Raw genomic sequence first — 25,227 nt, 5'->3', positions numbered from 1 at the left:
GCCTCAGGGTGCATACAAACCTCCTCTTGATATCTAGTGAGTTACATGTATATCTCATCAGATACAATTTGAGATGAGTCAACCTTTAAAAAAGCATAAAGGGTAGCTTCCTGAGTGACTTTATTTTTTAGCGTATAAATAGAAAAAATAGATCAGATGTAGAGATTTAAGCAGTCATGCTAGTTACAAAAGGGTTTAACCTATATTTTCAAAGGATATAACATGTACAATCCAATGTAAAGCAGGAAGCATTTCATCAACTCTGGATAATAATAATAATTGTTTTTCTCAGTTTGCCCAGGAGAATGTAAGGAACAATTGTTCCCTTTGTAGAAATTATGGACTCTCTCTCAAAAAGATTTGCTATAAAATAGGAAAACATTCGTGTAGCCACTTTGGAATATTACACGACAAGCCACATTATTCATAATTCAGTATGTTGGGAGAATCCTAGTTTGGTTGAGATTGGAAGGATTTAGGCCAATATTGATTTTGTTGCTAGTGTGGTTTGTTTTACATTTTGTATATGCATCTTGTGCTTTGAATGGTGTACTTCCAATAAACCCAAATAAACAATTGAAGTAGTTGGGAGTAAAGCGAATCCTCCTTTGGTATTCTACCCTTTACGGGTAAACACAATGAAGTGACTTGCAGTTCAAAAATGAAAGGATACATCAGTATGTCATCACATATATTGATACAAGTGATGAACAAACTGATCTACCTCACATTATATTTGAGGGAAGGTGAGAACTCATTCAAGTATAGTAACATTGGAGTGAACAGTTACACAGATCAGGTATAGAATGGGCTTCTAGGTGATCTACCTGGAGGATGGTTAACGTGGAAATGGGTCAGAAAATAGAATCACTGGAACTGTTGCTGAGCAGCAGGAGTATGGTTAGAGGGTTTGGGCTTCATCCATGAGGTATGTGCTAGAAGTCCAGTGCTCGGTATTGAAAGGGGGGGGGGGGGCTGCACCTCATGTTCCTGCAGAGATCAATTGAAAGAGAAGCAACATCTCAAAACTGGGAAGGGGGATAAAACAGAGAGAAGATAAACGATGTATTTACAGGGACAAATTTGGAGCTACTCCCATTGACAGGGGCCCAAAATTTGATCCATAATGTAAAAAATGTATTATTGTCAATAAGCATTTATAGCTGTCACATTCAGCCAGAGAGGGAGAAAAGCAGTGCCTTGTATTGTTCTCTCGTGTTATCCAGGGTTACCCTTGATTTGCTCTAGAGCCTGTTGCCTTCCTGCTCAACAGGAAAAATAGGGGAGTCCTAAAAAACAAACAAGCCATAAACCAAACTGCAGTCCACCTAATGGACTATGTAGGGTTGTTAAGACATATTCAGAGAATGGCTTCTCCAGAGTTGGTATAGTGTATGAAATGAGAGGGTATTAAGAGAAGAATGTACAAACTTCAGATGAATGCTAAGGCTATTGACTTGATATTGGATTCAGAATGATGATGTATCCTACAGCAGATGTCTGGGATTTTTCTTTGAATCCCCCTTCTCATAACTTATATCAAACTTTGTTTTAGTGCCTTTTTTAAAACAGAGAAGTTATTCAAAGGCACAAAGAAATTCCCATTGAAAGTCAGGGGGAAGTGCACCTGTGTCTTTGAAAATCTTCCCCTAAAACAATACATGTTCATCCCCACACCCTTGCTTCCACCCTCCCTCCTGCTTTTCCCAAAAAGCCAGAGGAAATTAAGCAAAGATTCAACAAGTACAATGAAATTTCAGAGTCAAAGTTCAAAACACCATCCCCGCCTCACTCTGTTTTGCCTTAGTGTTACACAGATTTTGAAACATGGAGGTTTGGATAGCATGGTCTGATTTGATTTTTTTTAAAAGAACTGTACTCTGGGTCCTGATAGTCAGCAAATGATTCCTTCCACATTTTGTAGCTCTTAAACTTCCAGCTACCTGAGCTGCAGGCATAATGAGTAACTGTACAGTTAGCTGTCCAGTTGCTATGAAAGATGAATGCAGTTAAATGTGAGCAAAATTATTAGAAGCTGTTTCTCAAGATCAGGACTGATGTGCTGTCGAGCCCTGGCCAGCAGAGTAGGAGTTAGATGATGGTAAAGGTAAAGAGACTATATGTCCCAGTTTTACTGGGGCATTCCTGTTTTTTTTCACAAACTTCTTCTGGGGTATCATTTAATCATTCAAAACATTTTTTAAAAATAACTCCTCAACATTGCTATAGCAAATAGAATTTGCACTGTGTTTGCCAGGAAGAATAGAGTGGAACAAGTGCTCATTGTGATGATCAGTGTTTGGTATGAAAAGAGAAGTGAAATGAGTGTACATCCCGTGATTGGTGATGTTTTGCTCAATAGGTAACCTTTTTCAAAAGTGGCCAAGCCCCACTTTCAAAAGTGATTGAGAGATCTAAATCCCATTGACTTGGCTCCTAAGTGATGACTAACTTTTGAAAATGGGGCTTAGGCTTCTAAGTCATATAGGCCTGGTCCACATTGGGTTGTGCTGCCCAGGGGTGTGAAAAATCAACACCCCTGAGAAATACAGTTAAACTAATCTAACCCCCAGTGCAGACAGTGCTAGGTTGACAGGAGAATTCTCATGTCAACCTAGCTACCCCCTCTCTCGGTGCGGTGGGGTACCTCTGTCGACAGGAGAAGCCCTCCCATCGATGTAGATAGCATCTTCGCTGAAGCTGCGCCACTGGTAGTGTTTTAAGTGTAGACAAGCCCTTGGGCACTTTTCAAAATTTTACTTAAAGTAACGGTTAGCAACACTTGTTCAGTGTTTCATGCAAAAAATCAATCCGAGATCAAGGATGTGATTTCTATGTATGCTAAGGCCCCTTTATGTTACCAAAGGGCTGTAAAGTGGTCTTACTGTGAATGAGAATCAGGTATTAAGTTACTGGAAAAAATTCTCCATTCTGAGCAATATTCCTAGGTTGCAGTACTACTGGGAGTTGGCAGTAGTGTTGACACTGCTCATTTAAAAACAAAAGTTGACTTTTATTTTTTGTATAGTGTAAATAATGGCACAAGGGAAATATCTGGGGGGGTTTATTATAAAAACATGGCCACCTTAGTTAAAGGTGTAGCTGCAAATGAAAAATAAGTGCATTTAGGCCCACTTTTGCTTCAAAATGTATAGAAACCATGAAAAGTCTCTTTTTAGGGCAGGGGGAATTGTTCTTGCTTGTTTCTTTACATTAGAAGTTCAGATCTTCTCTACCTTGGGAGGTTTCAGAGTAACAGCTGTGTTAGTCTGTATTCGCAAAAAGAAAAGGAGGACTTGTGGCACCTTAGAGACTCACCAATTTATTTGAGCATAAGCTTTCGTGAGCTACAGCTCACTTCATCGGATGCATATATGCATGCAAAAATTTTCATGCTTTGTGTGTATATAATAAGATCTTCTAAACTTTCCACAGTATGCATCCGATGAAGTGAGCTGTAGCTCACGAAAGCTCATGCTCAAATAAATTGGTTAGTCTCTAAGGTGCCACAAGTACTCCTTTTCTTTCTACCTTGGGAAACTCTTATGGTGACTGGAGAACTGGTTAAATATTTCTATTGCAAGAGAAGGAAAGCTGAGCTATTGACAGGGAAGGATTTTGTGTTTGTTTTTCTGTTTGATTATTTCGGACATTTTAACAAGTTTACAAATCCTTGCCATGTAAATATCAGAAATAAAACCATCATTACAACAGTAGCTTTTATTTAAAGAGACTTTATACAGGAAAATAGTCATCAGGTCTGTCTTTTTAACAGGATGTTACCATATTACAGAGGGAGCATCATTAGAAAACCTATAATAGGTTGTTTCTAGTGATGTTATTAAGTTGAGTGAAATCCAAATATACATATAGTTAACAGACCAGGGGGTGTCTATCAAATGTTAATTGGACACGTGTGTTGGTATTTTTCCAGGTGAATGTACTTTGAGTATAGAATAAAAAATACTTAGATACTTGGTTATCTATCTGTCCTCTGTTTATTTTGTATGTAACTGGGGTGTTAATTTTTCCATAACCATGGCCTCCCATATTTTTTTAATTGTTCTTATATGGGAGAGGGGAGGAATTTTTAGTCAGACCGATTAGAGCTCCTACTTTGTAATCTTCTATTTAACTCCAAGGCCCAATAAACACTCAGTTGAAAGGATATCTTTCTTTAAGTTTCAACACTCCACTTTGTCATTTTAAAGTGTGAGAACTTACAAAAACTTCTTCAGTCTCAAGCAATCCCCTAGTAAAAGCGTAGGGGAGGACCAGACTTGACATTTGTGGTGATTGAGGTTTTAAAAAAAAAAAAAGTGGGAAAAAGCCCTTTCTCCCCTTTAAAAATCAGAACCAAACCCAACAACCGTCCTTTAGCCCTTCTTTATACACAAGAAAGAAGCAAACGAGCACAAACCACTGTTTTAAAAGTCTACTGCAGATTACATTTAAAGACCATTGAAGCATGAGGTTTTGTTGTTGAGGGTATAGTTGGACCTGTAAAATACCTAGGGTGAAGCTTTAAGTCCTTTATTATGAGGATAAGATAGCCACTCTCTTTTCCCCCTTGAACTGGTGAGAATTTAAGTTAATTTTTCCTTAGGTAACAGGTCAAAAGGAGCCCCACAGAACTTTCAATTATCTGCTTCAGCACGGGGCCATATGGCAAAATGAGTTTTCTTTTCCTTGATTGGACAATATTTTACCTGGGGGTTGTTGTTTTCCAGTGCGTTGATGCCTGACTAAATATGTTCAGGCACGGTCTTCATGGAAAGACGAGGCAAACTTTTCTGTTAAATATTCCTTGCACTAGTAATCAGTCTTGGAGGGTTACAGATTGGCTTGCAAACCAATTAAAAAGCCAGCTTCATCCAAAGGGAGGGGAAAGCTGGCAGTGGGATGCTGCTGCTTTTCCTTTGCTGTATACCCCCAAAACAGTTTGGCTTAAACTGGTTTTATGCCATATAAAAAAAAAAAAAAAGGGCTGGAGGACCTCAGCTGATCAGAGTACTAAAGGTCCTGGGCACGCACCATAGAACGTATTGGTTTTGAGCTTGGTAGTTCTCTTTTTACAAGGGGCTGTGGATTGTTGTAACACAGTTAGGGACTGTAGGAAGAGGCAAGTCTTCCTGAACTTTACTCCCAGCTTGAAGTTTTAAGAAGTAAGTGGGAGGAGAGGGAAGAGAGGGAACTATAGACAGAGAGAGAGAGATACACAGAGAGAGAATTAAAATGTCAAGAGAAAAAGGCAAAACAGAGAAAAAGCTAAATGGCTTTGGGGAGAAGGGGAAGGAGAGGAGCCGAACATCCCTGATCATCATTCAGGCTGTTAACCGCAGTATTTTCACCTCTGCAGTCTCCCCCGCTGCTGAGCGAATCCGCTTCATTTTGGGTGAAGAAGATGACAGCCCTGCACCCCCTCAGCTCTTCACCGAACTGGACGAGCTTCTGGCTGTTGATGGACAAGAGATGGAATGGAAGGAGACGGCAAGGTGAGGCATTTTCCCTTTACTCTGAGAGGGAGGTGCAACTGCTTGGGAACCTTCATGGGAGAATCGTAGAAAATAACATCCCTGTTTAGGGGATGGTTCAGAAGTTGTCCTCCTCTCAAATTCAACGAGTCTCTTCCATAAGGGAGACCTTAGTGATTCATTTCAGCCTTTATCTAAATCTTCCCTAAAACAGAAGATCTAGAGTACCGGATTTGTTTGAATTTATACTTTATCCAGAGCCAAAAGTGTACTTAGTGCTTTGCAAACAGGTAACTCATGCTGGCCAAAATTGGGTGGCGGAAGTTAAGCTTTAAAAGCTCCGTTAAAGCTACTTCTGTTTTGGTGCCTAAACATGAATCTAGGAGCCCAATATCATATACAAGTTCAAAAACTTCAGTCTTGGACTTTGTCCTCAGTAGCTGCAAATGACCTTAATTTTAAATGAGTAAAAAACACCCCAGTATTTTTAAAAAAATTTTTTTTAAAAGCCAGTTATTCCCTCGGGGTATTTGCTAGAATAGATGGACCATTTTGATTTTTCTGATTTTATTCTCTGTTTTGTACTCTGGAGTTAATTCAGAGCTGCATGCTTTGTCTGATAGTCCACGCAAATTGATTTTAGACCATTTTGTGAACAATGCATACAGATAAATTAGATTGGAATGATGATAGAAAATCATGATATCTGCAACTAATTTAGAGAGCAGTATTAGCTGTTTATAATTGCTTCTATTTAGCATCTCAGGCTTGCTAGGCTGACATTTTTCTGTACAGTGACAATAACTTTGGTCTTGAAATTTCATCTCTTTTGTGCTCTATGGGAAGCTGCATGAAGTATTAGATTTGGGTATTCCACTAGAGAGAGGAATTCAGAGTAAATATTTTCCAGAGCTTTTTCCTCTCCTCCTGCACCTTTTGAATATTAGCTTTTTGTTTTCCTTTATTGTAGCTCTGCAAAGCTCTCTCTCCATCTTCCAATCTTAAAGGTCTCTGACCATGTTCTGGTTAGTCCCTCTTATTTGGTTACCTTAATCGTCCTTTACCTTTGATTTTTAATGAGCCACTCTACCTTGTCCCCTTATCTTCATTTTACTTTTCAGTCTCTTGTAGAGCCTATTTAAAGACTCTTCACCTTTACTCTTTAAATTCTTGCTTATTGGTCTTTCTTTTCTCCCTGTATTACTCTTTTCCTTATTATTAGTTCAGTATTTGCATTTTGTTGTGTGCATCACCTCTCTGCTTTCTAAAGCTGATTATTCCTTTCACTGCCTATACCACTTTCCCCTTTTTAGAAGATCTAATGATAAAAATTAACAATTTATCCATTTTCATGTCTTGTATCTAAACTTATATTTCCTTATGTGGACAGAATGTGCCTTTTTCCTTCAGTGTAAAAATAGGCCAGGAGGTTTCTCTTAACTCCACAAATATTGCACATCTTTTAGGCTGCTCTTTAATTGTGATTATAAAGAGGGAGGCAGCGTATGCCTGATGAGGAGCTGTTGATGTGAATTTGATTTGGCTTAGTGGGTAAAAGACAGTATTTAATTGTAAGGACCCCCTTTCAGAGCCAAAGGAAATGAGTCTCAGCTAGGTTTTTCATGAGGGATCACTAAAGTAACTTGAGGGACACTTACCCACAGCTGTCACGTAATTTCAAAGCAGCCTTCAGGTAGGTATAACTTTGGAGGATGGGCTCTTCAGTTTGCTTTATCAAGTCACAGTATAATGAAGAGGAATAGTTTTCCTTTAAATGCTGTATGCTTTATGCAGTGCCATGCTGCTTTGCTGGAACTGCTAGATAGGACTGTGTATATGAGGACCTTTAATGGTGACACTGTATGTAGCTTACATGCCTAAACTGCGTGACATTAGAGCCACTGCAAAAATTCCAAGCTTGACAGTCTCTTATTCAGAAAGCGTTTTTATTTTGCTGCTGACATCTATGATATGTGAAGTTTTTAAATGTTTCTCTGACAACTTGCAAAGCAAAATCTACCGTAAGCTGAAGAGTGACTGCTTCTGCAAGACATACTAGATAGGACCACCCAACTCTGTGCTCCAGCCTGTAGAGGAGCTGCCCAATCCACATCTCACCACTGTTCACTGTACAGGAACTCCTCATTTAAAGTCGTCCCAGTTAACGTTGTTTTGTTGTTACGTTGCTGATCAATTAGGGAACATGCTCATTTAAAGTTGCGCAGTGCTCCCTTCTAACGTCATTTGGCAGCCGCCTGCTTTGTCCATGGCTTGCAGAAAGAGCAGCCCGTTGGAGTGAGCTGGTGGGGGCTTGGAACCAGGATGGACTAGCAGCCCCCCATCAGCTCCTCGAAGTTCTCTGTGCGGCAGCCGCCCAGCAGGCTATCAATTGCCCACAGTTCAGCTGTCCCTCCCCCTACTGCCGTGTTCTGCTCCTGCCCTCTGCCTTGGAGCTGCTCCCAGGAGCCTCCTGCTTGCTGTGCAGGGGGACTGGGGAAGAGGGGAGCTAATGTCAGGGTGTCCCCTTCCCCCGTACTCCTGCCCCCCGCTTACCCCTTCTCCATATAGACAAGGGTGGAGACAGGACAGGGCTCAGGACAGAGAGAGCTTGCTGGCCGCAACTGCTGTCTCAACTTCCTGATCTTTTTAAAGGCAATGTACATAGAATGGGGTCAGCGTACTTAAAGGGGCAATGCGCATCTCCCCCCCACAGGGGGTGTGTGTGTGTCTGTCTCTGTCTGCCATGCTGTCTCCCCTCCCTCCATTTGCGCTGCCTTGTAGAGTGTGAGGCTCCATTAACAACATGTTAACCCTTGACGGCTCAGCCGAGTGTTAGTTCATCATTTAGCAGTAAGGCATCTCCTGGGAAATATCCTACCCTCTGACTCCACCACCTCAACCAAGCTTCACAATCACCATGGCTGTGTACAGTATTAAATTGTTTATTTAAAACTTATACTGTATGTGTGTGTGTGTATAAGTTTTTTGTCTGGAAAAAAATTTCCCTGGAACCTAACCCCCCTATTTACATTAATTCTTATGGGGAAATTGGATTTGCTTAACATCATTTCGCTTAAAGTCGCATTTTTCAGGAACAGAACTACAATGTTAAGCGAAGAGTTACTGTATGGTATTAATCCCCAAAGGAGGTTTGAGGATTGAATTGAAACCGTGTCCCCATCAGAACATAACATTTGCATTCAAGAGTTATAGCAAATCGAGCTGCTGTCTCCCCAAGGCCGTACCTATATAAAAATAATTGGTAGAGGTCATAAAAAATTTCTAGCCGCGAGTGAAAAGATATGAATAAAATGTATATGGTGTCCCTGGCTGCTTTAGCAAATGTTGCCGTCAGGTTCATTGATGTTACCTATATTAGGAGCACTCAAAATAGATGGGCAGCACCATTCTGAGTGTCGTCTAACCCTGCTCAAAGTATGGCTAGCCAATCCAGGACTTAAAATGATTTGGGTAGAGGGAGCCCGTGTACCTGTGGGCTCCCAACATTGTTCAGACTGGTGGAGTTCAGCCATTGGTAACAGTAGAAGCTTTTTGAGGAATGTTCCTAGTGTAGCCAAGGTTCACATGGGACTGTGTGAATTCATCAGAGCCGTACAGTAACAGCAAAAGTCATGGCTGTTGAAAGGTAACAGTTGAAGGTTGGTTGGGTCATTAGCAGTTTTTGTTCATTGTGTTGTTACAAGCTGCAATTAACTCAGTTGGTATGGAAGTCAAAGCCATTGTGCTTCCAGGCAAACTTCTTTGCAGTTCAGCAATAGTTAAAGGACACATTGTAAATTGGCAGCAAAATGAAAAGGCCTGAAACCTGAGCAGTGGCCTGTGGCTACTACTTGAATTTTTGGATCCACTGCCGTATGCTCAGGAGCTAGTCCAGTTTGCCAGTAATGAGGCTGTCATACCAAAAGTCTGATCCTGTGATTGCACCAAAAAGACATGAAACGGTTTTGTGGTCTTTGGAATTCATTTTGTTCCTTGCTCTTCTGGTGAGCAATGTCAAACAGCGTGTTACCTCCATTCAGTATGTTCCAAGCTAGGATTGCCAGGCATCTGGTTTTTGACTAGAACGCCTGGTCGAAAAGGGAGAATGGCGGCTCCAGTCGGCACCACCGACCGGGTTATTAAAAGTCCAGGAGGGGGTCTGGGGCCAGGGAAGCTCGGTGTGTTGCCCTCGCCCTGAGTACCGGCTCTGCGGCTCCAATTGGCTGGGAACCGTGACCAATGGGAGCTGCGGGGGATGGTGCCTGCAGGCACAAAGGCAGTGCTCACCGTGCAGAGCCGCCTGGCCACCCATGCGCCTAGAGGCCACAGGGACCTGGTGGCTGCTTCCTCCAAGCTACAGTAACCGCCGCTGGGACCACCCCCTCCCCTGCACATCCCAGCCTCCTGGCCCAGCCCTGAGCCCCCTCCGGATCCCCAAACCCCCCAGCCCCAACCCCAGGTGGCGTCCTCACTCCTCCTTGCACCCCAAATCCCTCATCCCTGGCCCCACCCCCTGCCTGAGCCCTCACCCCCACCACCCATCCCCCCCTGCACCCCAGCCCGGTGAAAGTGAGTGAGGGTGGGGAAGAGTGAGCGATGGGGGGGGGGCTGAAATGGAGCGAGTGGGGGTCCAGGGCCTTTGAGAAGGGGCGCAGCACGGGTGGGGCCTCTGAGAAGGGGCGGGGCAAGGATGTTAGGTTTTGTGAGATTAGGAAATTGGCAAACGTATTCGTAGCCATGTGATGGACTGTCTAAGAATTGTATGCAACAAGGGTCCTTGAAGAAAAAGAGGCTCCTTCACCCACTTTTTGTGGACACGCTAGAAATAATTTCATCCCTTTCTTGGCCTACTGACCAGTGCAGTTGTTAGCAATGTTACACCATGGTGGGTACTGAACTGCCCCCTAGTAGGTTCTGAAACCATGATTAGAGTGTAAGGAAATGGTTTGGGGAGCATTTAAATGCAGCCACATCAGATTTTTCTAATGTACGAGCAGCTGGCTGTTTGCACCGGGACCGGCAGTGTCATTCTGAAATCTGAAGCATGCAGTGTCACTGCGCACTTCGGGGAGTCTTCAGATGCTGCATTTTCTAAAGCTGGGGCAGTGTTGAGGGCCCGGGAAGCATAACTGAGGTTTTAAAAAAGACTTACTGGTTTATTTTGCTCTGAATTAGTCAAAGTGATCCAAACTGGGTGTTGGATGGGAGTGAGGTGCAGTGAAGCCAGGTGTGTAGAGGTCAGGAGTAGAACTGGACTGAGGTGATGAAAAAAATTTCAAATAATCAAGCCAGCAACCTCTTGCCCTGAATTGATTTGTTGTTACGCTACTTTTATAGACGTTCTCTCTTTGAATACCAGGAAACTCCACAATGCTGAATTCACACCACAGTAAATATTAATGGGTACATGTATGGTAGACCCTTACTGGAACACGCTTCGCAAACAAACCTTGAACCTTAGCAAATGGGGTCCCTGCATCCCACCTCTAGCCCCGCCCACCATGTGGAGGGCTGAGATCTTCTCCAGTCCCACGGCTGAGAGGTGGAGAGGTGACAGATCCTCTAGCCCCAGGGCCACTGCTGGACAGAGTGCTCCCCTGGCCCTGGGACTGGAGGATCTGTTTCTCTCCCTGCCGCCCCGCGCTATAACAAACCCTGGCTATACTGAACACCTGGTTTGTATCCCCTGCGATTCATTATAGTGAGGGCGTACTGTAGCACTTAGGCACATCTCCTCCCCTTTGATCCCCTTGAAAGTTCTTCCCTTGTCCGAGAACGTTCTCTTTGCTCAACCAACTGCAAATGCAACTTTCTGCATTTGACCTCCAACATTATTTTATCAAAAGTGATTCTGACACCTAAAATCAGTTCTAGCCTAGGCCTTGGAGGATTGGGTCCTTGGTTATTTTTAATAAAAGAGAGTTTTGTGTCCCAAACTGTGAGAGCTTCTTTTAATCTCATCTTTTGAGACTTGATATCAAGGTACATAAATATCAGCTGTACTGAACATATTTGTGCTACCTGGGTATCTGCTCAGTACTAACTGAACTACCAGTGTTCTGCTCCAGCATGCAAAGGGCTCACTTTATAACCCCTAATAAACTCTTCAGGGATATTCCAAGAAGAGCGGGTCCTACCTAGGACATTACTTATGGGAATGCAACTGAATGATTATAATATTATTAGCAATTCTGAGATGGCTGAATTATTTAAATGATTAAATTACAAAAATTATACTAGGACTGAATCTCATTCAATTGTAGTGTGTTTTTGTTTTTACTCTGATGGGGCTTTAACTTGGTGATTTTTAGCTATGCTAATAGTAACTATAAGTAATGAGCACTGACTAAGCACTGAATTGACCCAGGCAACTTACTGTCCCTCTGGGCTATTGAACACTAACCTCCAATTTAAGGGTTATTTTAAGTCACCCCTGAATCAGAGCTAAATATGACTAAAACTTGAATTAGCTGAGATTTTTATTTTTCTGCTAATCTCTGTTCATCCTTTCATACCATCAGCAAACAAAGCCAGGTGAATAGGTGGAAATTAAGAGCTCTACGGTATGAGGGAATGTGAAGGGTAAATAACCAAAAATATAACTAACAAGAAATTCTTTAAATGTATCAGAAGCCTGAGAGATTTGGAAGGTGTGCTGGACTACCAGGCAGTAAAGGGAATAATAAAGATATGCAGAGAAGCTAAATGATTTCTTTGCATCAGTCTTCACCACTCAGGATGTTGTGTGTGATACCTATCTTGAACATATTCTGTTTTCAGGTATCAAAGAAAAGGAATTTTCAGAGATTGAAGTGTCAAAAGAAGAGGAATTGGAACAGATTGCTAAACTAAATAAATTTCCAGATTAGGTGGTAGACACTGAAGAATTCAAAGGGAGTTTAAGAATGAAGTGATTGGGAACCAGGTTTTTATAGGTATTTAGATGCCTAAAGATGCTGATAGGCTTTTAGTGGGATTTTCAAAAGCACCTAGGCACAAGCTTCCATTGATTTCTATGTGACTTGGCTTGAACTGCAGGAAGTCTCCACCTAGGAGAATGTTTGGTTTGTGAAACAGAATTTGCAGGAAGATCTATTCAGTAGAGCTTTAGGAGTGCATTAAATATAGCAGTTAACAGTTCAAACACTTATAAAAATAAGTTAAAGCTTACTTTATCAAAGCTAAATATTGCAGATTATATGGAGAAAACCAAATAAAAACCAAATCCAAATCAAACATGGGAAAGTGCTTTATTGTGAATTATACACCTTCAACAAAAATGTCAAGGTCTTTTTAATTTTCAGGATTTATGTTCATGCAGGGTAAAATTCAGTAAATCAAAAAATCCCAGCCTCTGTAGACCTAACAGTCCTCCTTCAGTATTTTCAGACCAAAGTCACAACATTTTGTTTGGGTAAAAAGAAGTTTTTTAAAAGTCTCAAAATGTTTATTCTCAAAATCTGTTAAAATAATATCCAGGAATAGCTTAAATTAAGCATGTTTCTACTCTGAAAATCGATTATGTAAAAATGTCATCCTTACTCATGGTTCCCTGTGTACACCAGTTACATCTGCTTTCTGTATAGAAAGAAATTAGTTTTTATGAGTTTCACTTTCTTTTGCTAGCACTGTAGTGTTAACATGTCTAAGGAAGAAAGCTGATTTTTTTCCTCCTTATACCTCCTTGGAATTGTTTACTAAGTTCCAATCAGTCACACCTGTGCAAACCAATTGAGGGTTAGGCAGGGGCTGTTGAGGGCAGAATTTGACTTGCAAAACTTTGTTACCTGTGTTGTATGAGAAGGAAAGAACCCACCTGGCTGTTGGTTGCGCTAAGTATTGGCCTGCAGGTCACACTCTTTCTGTATGATCTGATACACTTAGGCACAATAGTGAGAATTGAAGATATTTCTTTCTCTTTGCTTTTGAAGGTTTAGGCCTGATGCTTTAATGCTTTAACCTGATGACATGGTTTTAGGTGTGTAAATAATGTTTTACATGCAATGGTATTTAACCTTTGCTCTAATCTTCTACTAGGGAGATGAGCTTGCAGGTTTTTCCCCCCAGGAAAATGCCATTGAATCATTAAACAACTAGATACAGAATGTAGAAAGCTAATAACTTTTTTTTTTTTCAATTAAGAAGGGCTTCATGCAAACTGATTCCTCCCCACCCCATCCTGCCCAATTTTGATTTTGAATGTTTCAGGCGAGTTAGTGAGTTTTCTGACAAAGGACTGTCGTCTTTATTTATAATTTGAAAATTGACTGTACATGGTTGTCTTTCACATAGTATCGTGAGCAATAATGTACCAGAGACAATGTAAAGTGAAGGTTCTGTGTTTCTTGACCCAATGGACAGACTCCAAACCAGGAATTAAGAGACCTGCATGTTGATCCCAGTTCTGCCAACAGGGCTGCTGAGTAACTTTGGACAAATCACTTCATCTCTTTGTGCCTCAGTTTCCTCTTTTGTCAAGTGTTTTGATGCCTATGGATGAAAAGCACGATATGAGAGCTGGCTGCTTTTTATTGATTGATTCTTCCCCTCTTATGTTCAAAGTGTGACCAGGCGTAAGAATAATAAAAATCCGTGAACTAAGATTCATTAGTAATTTCTCTCTCATGATATATTTCAGTCATTTTACTTTTCTGCTTGTTTCAGCTTACCTGGTACCTTTAAAAACCATGGCCAAAAATGTTCAAATTTAGGTGTTTTAGGCATCTAAATGAAAGTGACCTTATTTCCAGAGGTGTTGATAATCCATTGTCCTTTGGGGGCTCTGGAGACTCAGCACCTCTGAAGATCAAGCCACTTTAATCTAGGTGGCCCACTATGGATTAGGTGGCTAACTTGGAAACGTTTGGCCTGTTCAAATACTGGGTGGCATTGGTGTAGTTGTTGCATTTTATTTCCTTTGTCTTAATTTAAAGTGATGTGTTCATGACCTCATGTACGTTTAAACCTGTCAACACCCGGTGACATTCTGGCTGTTGTGCCTCTTTCAGAAACGCCAGAGGTAGCATTTTTAACGTATTCTTGCTGCTCTGCCCTTCCATAGATGGATAAAGTTTGAAGAGAAAGTGGAACAGGGCGGAGAGAGATGGAGCAAGCCTCATGTCGCTACGTTGTCCCTGCACAGCTTGTTTGAACTGAGGACGTGTATAGAGAAAGGATCCATCCTGCTGGATTTGGAGGCCACTTCTCTCCCTCAGGTAGTGGGTAAGTAAGCTTCCATGGAGGCTCTTTCAATAATCCTCCTTCACCCCCCCCCCCCCCCCCAATGTTCTCTTCCTCAGAGCCTGAATAATGGCTGTCAGTGAAAGTGAAGGAATGAGCTTGTGGTTGTTTTGTCAACATCCAAAAGCCAACCATGTCCCAGGCTTTCCGGAAGGACAGGAATAGCTGCGGCTGGGTGGCCTGGAAGATACAAAGTCTTTCACCTGTAGCATACCGCCGTGCTTGGTTTGGTTGTGACTGAAAGCTATGGCCATCTGATGGCTCTTCAGTTGCCTATGCAAAACTGTTGGTGCTTTCAGTCCAGCTCTGAGTGAATAGCCGTCCATGTCATAGGAACCACCGTTACATTTGCCATGAACTAGCACTTCGGTTGGCCATCTCACCTGAGAAGCGAAGCAGTGGATGAGAATGGAGAGTGACTTATTCTCTTGCTCCTAGAGGTAATTGCTCCCAGTCAGGGTTCAGGCACATTAGAGCAATGTGGGGTAGCTTGCATCACTGCTACCTGTGTTGTCACTGTTCTGTGCATGAAGGGGGATGCACGTTCCACTGCTGTCAGACCTTATGTTTTGGGCTTTGCAAAAGCACTTAGTGTTGGCTTACCTCTGCTTCCAGTGAATTCACTGGTAATAGTCCCATTGACTACGGAATTAGGCTAATGCTGAGCGCTACATTCCACAGTTCCTCTTTGAGGGACTTACTCTACTTGCTTCTAAAACGACTGTAGCGAATTCAGGGTAGAGCTGTTCCAGAGCTAAGCATTCAAAAAACATGAGTTTGTCCTCAAAATATCATGGAATTGATTTTTAAAAAGAGATTTTAAAAAATAATAAATCTTAGGTTATTTTTATTTTCTTTCACTTTTTTGTAGGGTTCACATTTCCAAGACTTTCTCTGTAACCATGAGAAGTAGATTTTTTTTTTTAAAAATCTCTTACTTAATGACATGGCTCCAAGAGCTGAGGCTTGAATTAAAACAGCAAATATCATTAGTGGGCAACACTGCAATTTAATCTTTGAGAATATTTACCGTCTCCTTATTTAAGGGAAAAATTATAGAGACATTTAATGAGAGAAACTGAATTCCTTTTATAATAAATTACCCTCTGAATTGGTATTCCTCTTTCTGTTTATTATTAATTCATGGTGTAACAGAATAACAGAGAAATACAGTTTCCACATCTAAGGTGATATTCAAGCACGTCACTTGCTTTCCACATCTAAGGTGATATTCAAGCACGTCAAGCATAATACCAACTATAAGAGCATAGCAGTGACAGTCCCTGTTAGTTAAACCCTCACCGGGGACTTTTTGCTTTGCGTGGCATTAAAGAATTCATAGATTGGATCTCACTTTGTAACAGCAGAACTGAGCATAGTTTTAGTGGTTCCGTTTTACCTATTTGCTGATAGTGGTGATACTTGCTTGAGGACTTCTGAGCTCTCCTCTGCTTTGTGGATTCTTTAAGATTCCTTTTTCTCATTGTTGGGGAGGAAGAAATACCCTTGAGTGAGATGTTTGTGACTCAAACCAGTGACCTAAGTCTGTCTAAAAAGCACGTTCCCCAGCTCCTTCCTATAAACAAAAAATAAATGGCAGCATGATTTTATCTAAAAAGATGTAACTGGCAACATCAGTAAATTTCCCCAGCATCCTCTTCTGCCTCAGCTCTAAGCCAGGGCTAAATTCTTTGCCAGGTTGCTTTAATATGAATTTTTAACTTCCTTGTACTCTGGATTTACTCTTAGTTAAAAGCATGCACTTATTACCTTTTCTTGACTGAGGGAAATTCCTTAGCCCAATCCCTTATCACCCAGAAATCCATTTTTGTTTCCACACCTTTGTTCTTACAGGAATCCCAGTTAAAAGCATTTCCCTAAGTCGTCTTCAAACCCAAACTGCCTCCTGTAACTTGAAACAACTTTAACGAAGATTTCTCCCCAAAACTTTGAGCATGCACTCCTCCACCCCCAAGAAACTGGGCTTGTCTACAAGTGGAAGTTAGTCCAAAACAGCTAGGGTATGAACTTAAAGAGCAATAGGTATTCTGCACTAACTCCTTCTGTGGATTCTCTTATTCGGCACGAGGGGTGCCCTTTTGTGGTTTAAGGTTAATCCACTTCTGCATTAGCTATTCCAGGCTTTTCCTCTGTGTAGATAAGGCTCATCTGAAAAATGGCAGGAATAATGGGTATAGGTAGGTTTGTATGATTATTGCTGAAAACAGAGCCAAAGCAAATACTATATCGACTTGACTTGGGACATTAGACATCAAATAAAGAATACCCTTTAAACTAAGAAGCACCCCTTATTTTAAGTTCACCTTGCAACTAGACTGATCACCAGACTGTAGGCCACCAAATAATCTTCCGTTGGTGTCAGCTTTTACTTGCTACTGTCCTGATTGGATTCAGGCTCTGTATGGCAATACTACTTCCATAAGCCATATAGACCCTCTTAGCAATTTAATTTAATTTTAATTTATTAATGCAAGAAGGTGTCAACTGTATTTTGATTGACACTAGGTGCTGGGTGGGAGGAATTTCAAATGTCAAGTGTTATCGTAGTCTCCAATCATGCAAAGACCCATTGAAGTCCTGTATTTGCCCTGTTATCATTAGAACAACTCAAAGCTTATTTTCTCCATTGACTTCAGTGGGATTACTCACTGCATAAGGTCAAGCATGTGTACATTTCTGCAGGATCACGATCATAGATTGTAAGCTTCTTAGGGCAGGACCGGTCTTCCTCTGTGTTGTGGATAACACTGAGCAAACTATTTGTGCTCCTCAAATAACAATTTATATTTATAAATAACTTGCATACACCTACAGAACAGTGTACAAGAGCCATTGATGATATACAATTATTTGTCCAGCCACAGCTTGCAAATAATAAACCATTAAAAAAATAAAATAAATTGCACTTGTTTATACACACAACTGTCATCTTTGATGTTTGGAAAAAAATTGATACAGTCTGTGGCAATCTGATTCTGAAACAAGAATAGTAACCAAGAGTGCACCTGACCAATGCTTTGTGCTCTCCATGGGTCCTGTTTTACCTTTTGGGTCCAATTTAAGGTCTTGATCTTAATCTTCATGGCCCTCAATAGTTGTGGGCCAGGCTAAGGCTACACAGGCAACCACCTCATCATCCGTGATCCTCCAAGACAGCTTTGCTCATGAAGGACATGGAAACTAGAAACGAGTGCTGGTTGAAAGTAAGAGGAAGAATTGTCATGAATGTTTTCTTGTGCTTTTATTTTTATTTTATTTCAAAGGTCAAAAAAGTGCCCAGCTCTATAATTGGTTGAAAAATTGGGGGGGGGGTGTGGAGGAGAGAAGGGGAAATGAGCCTTCCCTCACCTCCTTTCTATTGATGCCAATATTTGAAGAATGTCAACCAGCTCTATTAGAAATGCTGCAGTGGCCTTTTGAGAGCTAGAGGCAGAGCTTTTGTGATGCTGGGTCTTAGGTGGTGGAGCACCTTACTGGAAGAGGTTAAAATGAGATAGCGCATCCTTTTGCAGAGGACACCCCAGTGCAAAACCAACCTTAGCAACCCTATTAGCCACAACAGGAAAGCAGGAGGTAGAAGGAGGATTGGAAAAGAAGGGGAGGAAGAGAAGGAAGGAAAATAAAGTTGTAGCACCAGAGCATAGGTAGGGATGAGCAGACTCCTCCACACTGATTGTTATGTTTATCCTTGTATTGTATTTCACATTTAGATACTCCTGTGATTGGAATGCTAAAAATATCTAAGGGCTTGTCTACGTGGTGCTGCAATCTGGACTACAGGGTTGTGAAATGTCGTGTGCTTTAACATGTTGCCCTCTGCCCCATATAGACCCCGCTGCCGTGCACTAAAAGGTTTCTAGTTCACGGTGATGTAGTTCCGTTTTGAACAGGACTAAGTTCACATGCACTAGGTACCTAGTCGGCTATGAATTAGCAGCCTTCTCTGCGTCCGTGTGAAGGGAATTCTACAGGCTGTGTGTCGCATCGGAGACAAAACTTTCAAGTTCACATCTGTTAGGAAAAGACTACATCACAATCGCTGCTGCGTAGAGAATGTTTCTCAGATTTTTGACACAGCTGGCGAGACCAAAAATTGATTTGGCAGGCCAGTTTTCAGAATAGGGTGGTAAAAGGGCATAGGACTTGGCCCACGGTGTGAGTGCTCTGTGCCTACAAAGGCGGGGACTGAAGGGAAGTGAGAGGATTTGCTCCACAGAGCTGCTGATGTCTTTTGAGCACTATGGCAAGATGTTTTTTATATGAAAAGAGCTATAGCATTGCATGACCTATGCTGTCACTGCTGACTGCTGTAAATACTATATTCTCACTAGTGTATGAGAATTTTCAATAAAAGAGGAACAGAAAACAAGCTAGTTAGAGTAATCTCTGGTGGAAGCACAGTTAAAGTAAATAATAACTTGGTTTCAGAATCAGTAAAAATAGCATAATTGATTATTTTTTGAAAGTTCTCCACATAGAAACAGTGAAATATTGTTTTGTAGGCTAGGCTCAAAATGCATCCTAGTGTAAAGTCATCATCAGGTAAGGCATGTTCCTTTATATTCGAAGAGCCAGATTTACCAAAGCTGCCTTTAACATCAGGCCTACAATTTTGAAACGCCCCAAGTTTTGTGTGCTAATTGGGTTAAACAGCTGCTTTTACGTCTGTATCTCGTACGACACCAAGCACAGTCTCTTTGATTCATAACTAATAACTCTGAAATTTGTATGCAAAAACTGGAGATAAAATACCCAAAGACAGCCACTAAAATTGGAGACCCAAAACTTTAATCGCCCAAAATGAGAGGGCTGGTTGAGGCTACTTTGAAAATGTGGCCCTAAATATTCTTTTCTTCCCCTTAAATCTGTGCTCTTATCACTAATGAATTAAATATAAAATGAATAGCTATGGTTGATATAACTGTATTTCTTGCTCTGCTGCTGTGGAAGCCAGATAGGGACAACTAGTTAACTGCAAACACTATTCCTGGAGTTTTTCAGTCACTGATGACTTTGTTCATGGTGATGACAAACAAGAAAGTAAAACTCAGATTTGTTTCTTTGTACTGTATCAGAAACATGGAAGGTGGGGAAGAGTAGTTTGCCAAGTGGGAAAAAAAAAAAGATAAAATTGACAGGGAAAGAAAAGTTGAGTTTCTCAACAGGTGTTTAAAAAAATAAAATATGAACAGTAAAAATTAAATGGAAAAATTGCCCAAAGCCGCCTCTTTACAAAATGTCTTTTGTCTGCACACATATGTACACACATGCACTCAGGTGAACTGGAGTAGAAATTTTAGGCCTTTTTCTTAGTGATTTGAAAAAGTGTTAATTCTAGGTTGGCATATGAGATCTGACGCCCTGAACTATTTGAGTTGGCAATTTTTTGCCCATTGTGCTTCTAACTTCCGACCTTTTACTTGTGCTAATTAAAAAAAAAAAAAAAAAAAGTAAGAGCTGACACCTTCCCTCCAGGAACCGAAACATTGACTGAATTAATAAAATGGGTAACTTAGTATATGACTTGGATGGGGAATAAAGATTTTCAGTAAATGTGTCTCTCTCTTTTGTTTTTATAAGGATTTCCCTGATATCGGAACTGAATGAGAGGGTTGATGAGAAGGGGGAAGGGTTGGAATGGGGCTAGAAGCAGTTTTATGGAGACTCAGTTAAGGCAGAAACATGCAAGTGTTAAAACAATACATTTTTGCCTGAACTGACAATACTGATGATGGTCAGCAGAGGTGATGATTCCAATGCTGGAAGGGTCCCTCCCTTCTGCAGATAATTTATGAGTGAGGCAGTGGTAGTGGGTTGCAGGAAGAGTCTTAGTAAAGAGCAAGAAAAAGAGAATGCACTTGGATGTGAGACCCCATAAATCCTGGAATATTTGCCTTTGGATGACTTTCCCAAGTTCATATTTATAACAGAATCTCTTTAGGAATCATAGAATTGAGAGTGAGTTCTACCTCATGTGGTTGATGTTAATTTACTGTGGATGTAGGGGTGAACTATGGTTTAATTGTTCAGTCATTCCCAGGAATTTAACTCCATAGTTCTTGCTAAATTGCATTTACCTGGAAACCTATGGAGTGAAATACCTGCCCTATTGAAGTCAGTAGGCGTTTTGCCATTGACTTCAGTGGGGCCAGAATTTCACCTGTGGTCTTGCTGTCTTGATGACCGTACGTATCCATGAGCATTTTTCATTCTGTAACGCAGATTCTTTCCCTTTCTGGATGACAGAGAGCATTCCTTACCCCTGAAGTCAATGCAATTACTCGTGTGAGTGTTGTGGGATCTAGCCTTCTATTGGTATGATAGCAGTGTTTCTTCTAGGGACCTCCTGGAACAGGGCTAGTGACTTTTGGAAGACAAACATACTTAAGTTTTGTTTCAAAAGAAATTCTTAAAAGGGAAACCTACTTTTAAAAATAAAAAAATCACGTTATTAAATAAAAAAAAGTGTTAGAAGAGGGAAAGCCCTTGAACAAGTAGGGTGAACTCAAGAAACCAGACACTTAGCTGAAGGTAGCAGTCTCATAACTGTTAAAGTAACTTTGCTCTTTGTGATTTTCTCCCCCCTCCATTCCCTTATTTCTTATTGTAACAGAGATGGTTGTTGACAATCAAATCGAGACGGGCCTGTTGAAACTAGACATGAAGGACAAGGTCACCTACACGCTGCTCAGGAAGCACCGGCACCAGACCAAGAAATCGAACCTACGCTCTCTGGCTGACATCGGGAAGACCGTCTCCAGTGCAAGTAGGATGTTTACCAACCCTGATAATGGTAATGCAGAGGCCAGTTGGCTATAGCCTTCCCTTTGAAAGAAACCCACAAAAAACTAACTCCATTGCCATCTCATGACCATGCTTTTTCTAACACACAAGTAGTGTAGTGTGCCCTACTGATGATGCATCAGTTATGGGCTCTGCTCCTGTGGCATGTTGCTCTGTCCATATCTTCACTGGACTAACTGGGTGAACACGAGAGGGTACAGTGTGAGGCATCTGATAGCAAAATACAATAATCCCTGGGGCTCACAGAGTAATACTTGCAATGACACTTTCAGACGATGTTGGGGAGGTGATACAGATCAGTGAGTGTGTTCAGTATGAGAACATATAGGGAGAAAAAAGTGCCTGAGACCCTAAAGGCTAGTTGTGTAATCTTATATAAATATAGACCATGTTTTTATGTATATTAAAGTTTCTTATAGAAGGTGTACATAGACTTTTAAAGGAAGGCCCCTGAATATTAATATAAGATAGTAAAAACGAGCTCAGTTTTTAGTACACTATGACCATTGTTCGGTGTGGTGAAAGCTGATTCCATGAAGCTTTGTTCATCCTAAACAAAATCATCCTATGCAAATGTCTGTATGTATATAAACAGATATAGGGGCATGTGTGTCCCTTAAACATGCATTTGTATGTGTGTATTTGTAGGCACGTATGTGTGTGTAGTTTATACTTGCACTTTATGCATAAATAGCAACTCCATAGCTAAAAGTGCATTGAGATTTGAACTTCGTAAAGAAGACCTGTTAGAAATAGTATCCAGAAAAGCAAGAATAACACGTTAAGCCAGTGAGAGGGCTTCGGCATGGTTTGGAATTTTGCAAACTATCTAAGTGTTGTATAAAGAACAGTTACAAGTTACTGTTTTAAAATAGCAGGAAGTCAAAGTGAGGTGATGGTAATAATACTGTACTAATGGCAGTGAAGTCACTCCGCTTTCTGCATTCTGCCTCCACTTGCATGCCAGCATCTCTCTCGTCATATTTTATTATTCAAATAACTATTCCTCTTTCATGCTGTCCTTTATTTTTGAGGCTTATTTGTGTGTATTTGTGAGAGAGAGTGAGAGAGAGATACTTGCTTTCAATAATAAAAAATACTTATTGCATACCAGTGCCTTGAATAAAGCTGCATTCAGACAGAGAAAATTAAGGTGGAGTAGAATCAATCATGGGAGTGTCTTTGATGTGAACTTTACCAAATTCTCAGGCAGACATTCTGAAAGAGTGAAAAAGGAGGCTTTGGTTCCAACAGCACCGTACAGAAAATTATACTTGTGCTAAACTTAAATATAAAGGAAAGAATGATAGGATTTGCCATGTTAAATCAGATGGTTGGTTCATCCCAAAGAATGTGGGGCCTGATGAAAAGCTGTTGAAGTCAATGGAAGGACTTGCACTGACTTCCGTGGGCTTTGTTTCAGGCCCATACTGCAAGTAGAAACGTCATGCTATACCTGATGCTTCAGAGAAAGATGTATAAATTGCTGTCATGCGCCTAACCTACTATGTAATGTACATTTGGTTAAGGGTACTTAATTCTTTTATGATCCCATAGACAACCATTGAGATTTGATTACCTTTATCTTAATGTACATAACTGTTCAGAGTGTAACCTCTTACTATGAGCTTGGGACCTCTAAGTGCTACTGTAATTCACATAGTAATCAAACAAATATTTTTATTGGTTACAAATAAAAATAATCCAGCCATAGTATTTAACTCTGGCCTCCAGTGTCAGTGAATTTCATAGGTTTAAGTCTGTGGTGTCGGGAGTGCTAGAAACCCTTGTGATAATCTGATATTACTGTGTATGACATGGTTAGGATTGGAGACTCTTCAGAACTGGTAAGGGATTCATTGACACTAAAGGGTGAAAAGTACATTGTAGAGAATGTGCATTCTTCTCCCACACTTTGTTTTCTGTTTTTTTTTAAATTTTTACAGTCCCCCATATGTATGAATGGTCTCCCTCCTCTTTTGTGCCAGCTCTTCATTCAGTCCTTCACTTTTGCAGCTAAGCCCTTCGGTGATGAAACACCAAAATCTCCAACCATTTAACAGAAAACCCAGCCAAACAAAAACCAACCCAAAACCCTGCAACATTATGAGATTGAATTATCAGCAGATCACTTGTGTATTATGTATCTTAACAATATTCTCTGTCTCTCGTAGCTTGTAAGCCCCTGGGGCAGTCATGGTGTCTTCCTCTATGTATTGTAGAGAGCTGAGCTTCTTGTCAGAACTGGTTAAAAAACATCGCTGATATAATTTGGAAATTGTGTGAGTGAGGGATAAGCACATAACCCTCATCTTTGTGTAAATTAATTTTTAGCCTAAAAAAACAACGCTTACTCAAGTTGGGTCACCAATATAATGGCTAGTTTTTTCATTCATTTATTTTTAGTGTTGGAAGAAGCATTGTGGTCCAGTGGCCCCACTGAACTGGACTTGAGACCCAGTCCTGTTCCTGGCACTGTCACTGATCTGCTGGGTGACCTTTGACAAGTCAGTTAATTGTTCAGTGCCTCTGTTTCCCTACCTATACAAGGGGGGTAATAAATAATGAAGTGTTATAAATTTTAAGTTAAATAACTTAAAGTTTAAGTAAAGTACTTTGAGTGCTGAGGATGAAAAGGGTTATATAAAAACTACGTATAATAATAAGCACTATTATTATTTATTAATGCTTTTATGAAAAAAAAAGTAAAACCAAAAGTACCTTTGGATGCATGTATGTCACTGCTTGGATTTGAGTGGGTGACCCACATTTACATCTTAAGGCAGAATTTTGCCTTTAAACCTATAGAAATGTAATGAGAACAAGACAACAGCTGGTTTTTGTCATGCCTGATAACAATAAAAGTGCCACCAGCCCATAGTGATTTCTGCCAGGTAGATGGTTCCTTTCAACAGTTCCATTTTGTTTGCATTGTTTTGAAGCTTTCATACACTTTAAAATTTTTATTAAAGCTAATGTTAAAATTATATAATACATAAGTTAAGAAAAGTTTCAGTACATCTGGTTATAGTGCTTAAATTATTCAAAAGTACAAAGGTTGGTTTTAAAGTAATACAATATGTATAGTACATAATCAGCAATAACCCAAATAAGATTAATAAATTTAACGATACAATTATTACTACTGTATATAGGAGGTTAATGAGAATGGTAGTGATAGTTCCTCCATAGAAGAGATTTGTGCCTTGCCTACTTCTCAGGTCTCTGTGTAATAGGTTTATAGGCTGATAAGATATTTAAACAGCTGCTCTGTGTTCTGCCAATATTAGAACAGATAACTTCTAACCTCCAGTCCACCCTTAAAACAATTTAAACTAAGTTACCAAACTGAATTTAAAGTTACCATTAATTTGACTGTGCTTATACAATGATGTGTATGTTCATTAAAAAAGTATTGAGGAAGTGACATTTAATGAGGTGTAACTAGATTATATAACCTACTACATGTCGGTTAAACCTCAACATTTTATATAACTTATTGGCACTTAATGTGCAATAAAGATTTTTAAATGTGTGTTTGGAACCCATGATTTAACATGTTATCCGATCTTATTAAATTGTTCCTCAAAATAGTTTTCTTTACTAAACAATATTTTAACTGTATGACTATGCTCTTTTTAAAAAATGTAGATTTCCTATCTGCCACTGGATTTCCAATAGCTTTCTT

At 40.4% G+C, this 25,227-nt stretch overlaps 1 protein-coding gene across 7 annotated transcripts in view; it reads left to right on the top strand.

The window, feature by feature from the left end:
- The window catches only part of SLC4A4 (solute carrier family 4 member 4), a 268,875-nt gene that overhangs the window by 112,879 nt on the left and 130,769 nt on the right, over positions 1-25,227 (top strand). For 3 of the 7 annotated variants that reach the window (XM_073340388.2, XM_073340382.2, XM_073340384.1), the window contains exons 4-6: positions 5,360-5,495; positions 14,536-14,696; positions 21,349-21,501. In XM_073340388.2, the coding sequence (XP_073196489.1) occupies positions 5,360-5,495; positions 14,536-14,696; positions 21,349-21,501 (450 nt within the window). Of the gene's footprint in view, positions 1-5,036; positions 5,496-14,535; positions 14,697-21,348; positions 21,529-25,227 lie in introns of those variants that run through there. The other 4 variants (XM_073340383.1, XM_073340385.1, XM_073340387.1 and 1 more) reach the window with 3 other exon arrangements.

This window comes from Lepidochelys kempii, chromosome 4 (assembly GCF_965140285.1).
Source record: "Lepidochelys kempii isolate rLepKem1 chromosome 4, rLepKem1.hap1, whole genome shotgun sequence".
Lineage (NCBI taxonomy): Eukaryota > Metazoa > Chordata > Testudines > Cheloniidae > Lepidochelys > Lepidochelys kempii.
Note: the sequence above shows the minus strand (reverse complement) of the source record. Positions and strands in the feature narration are given on the sequence as shown.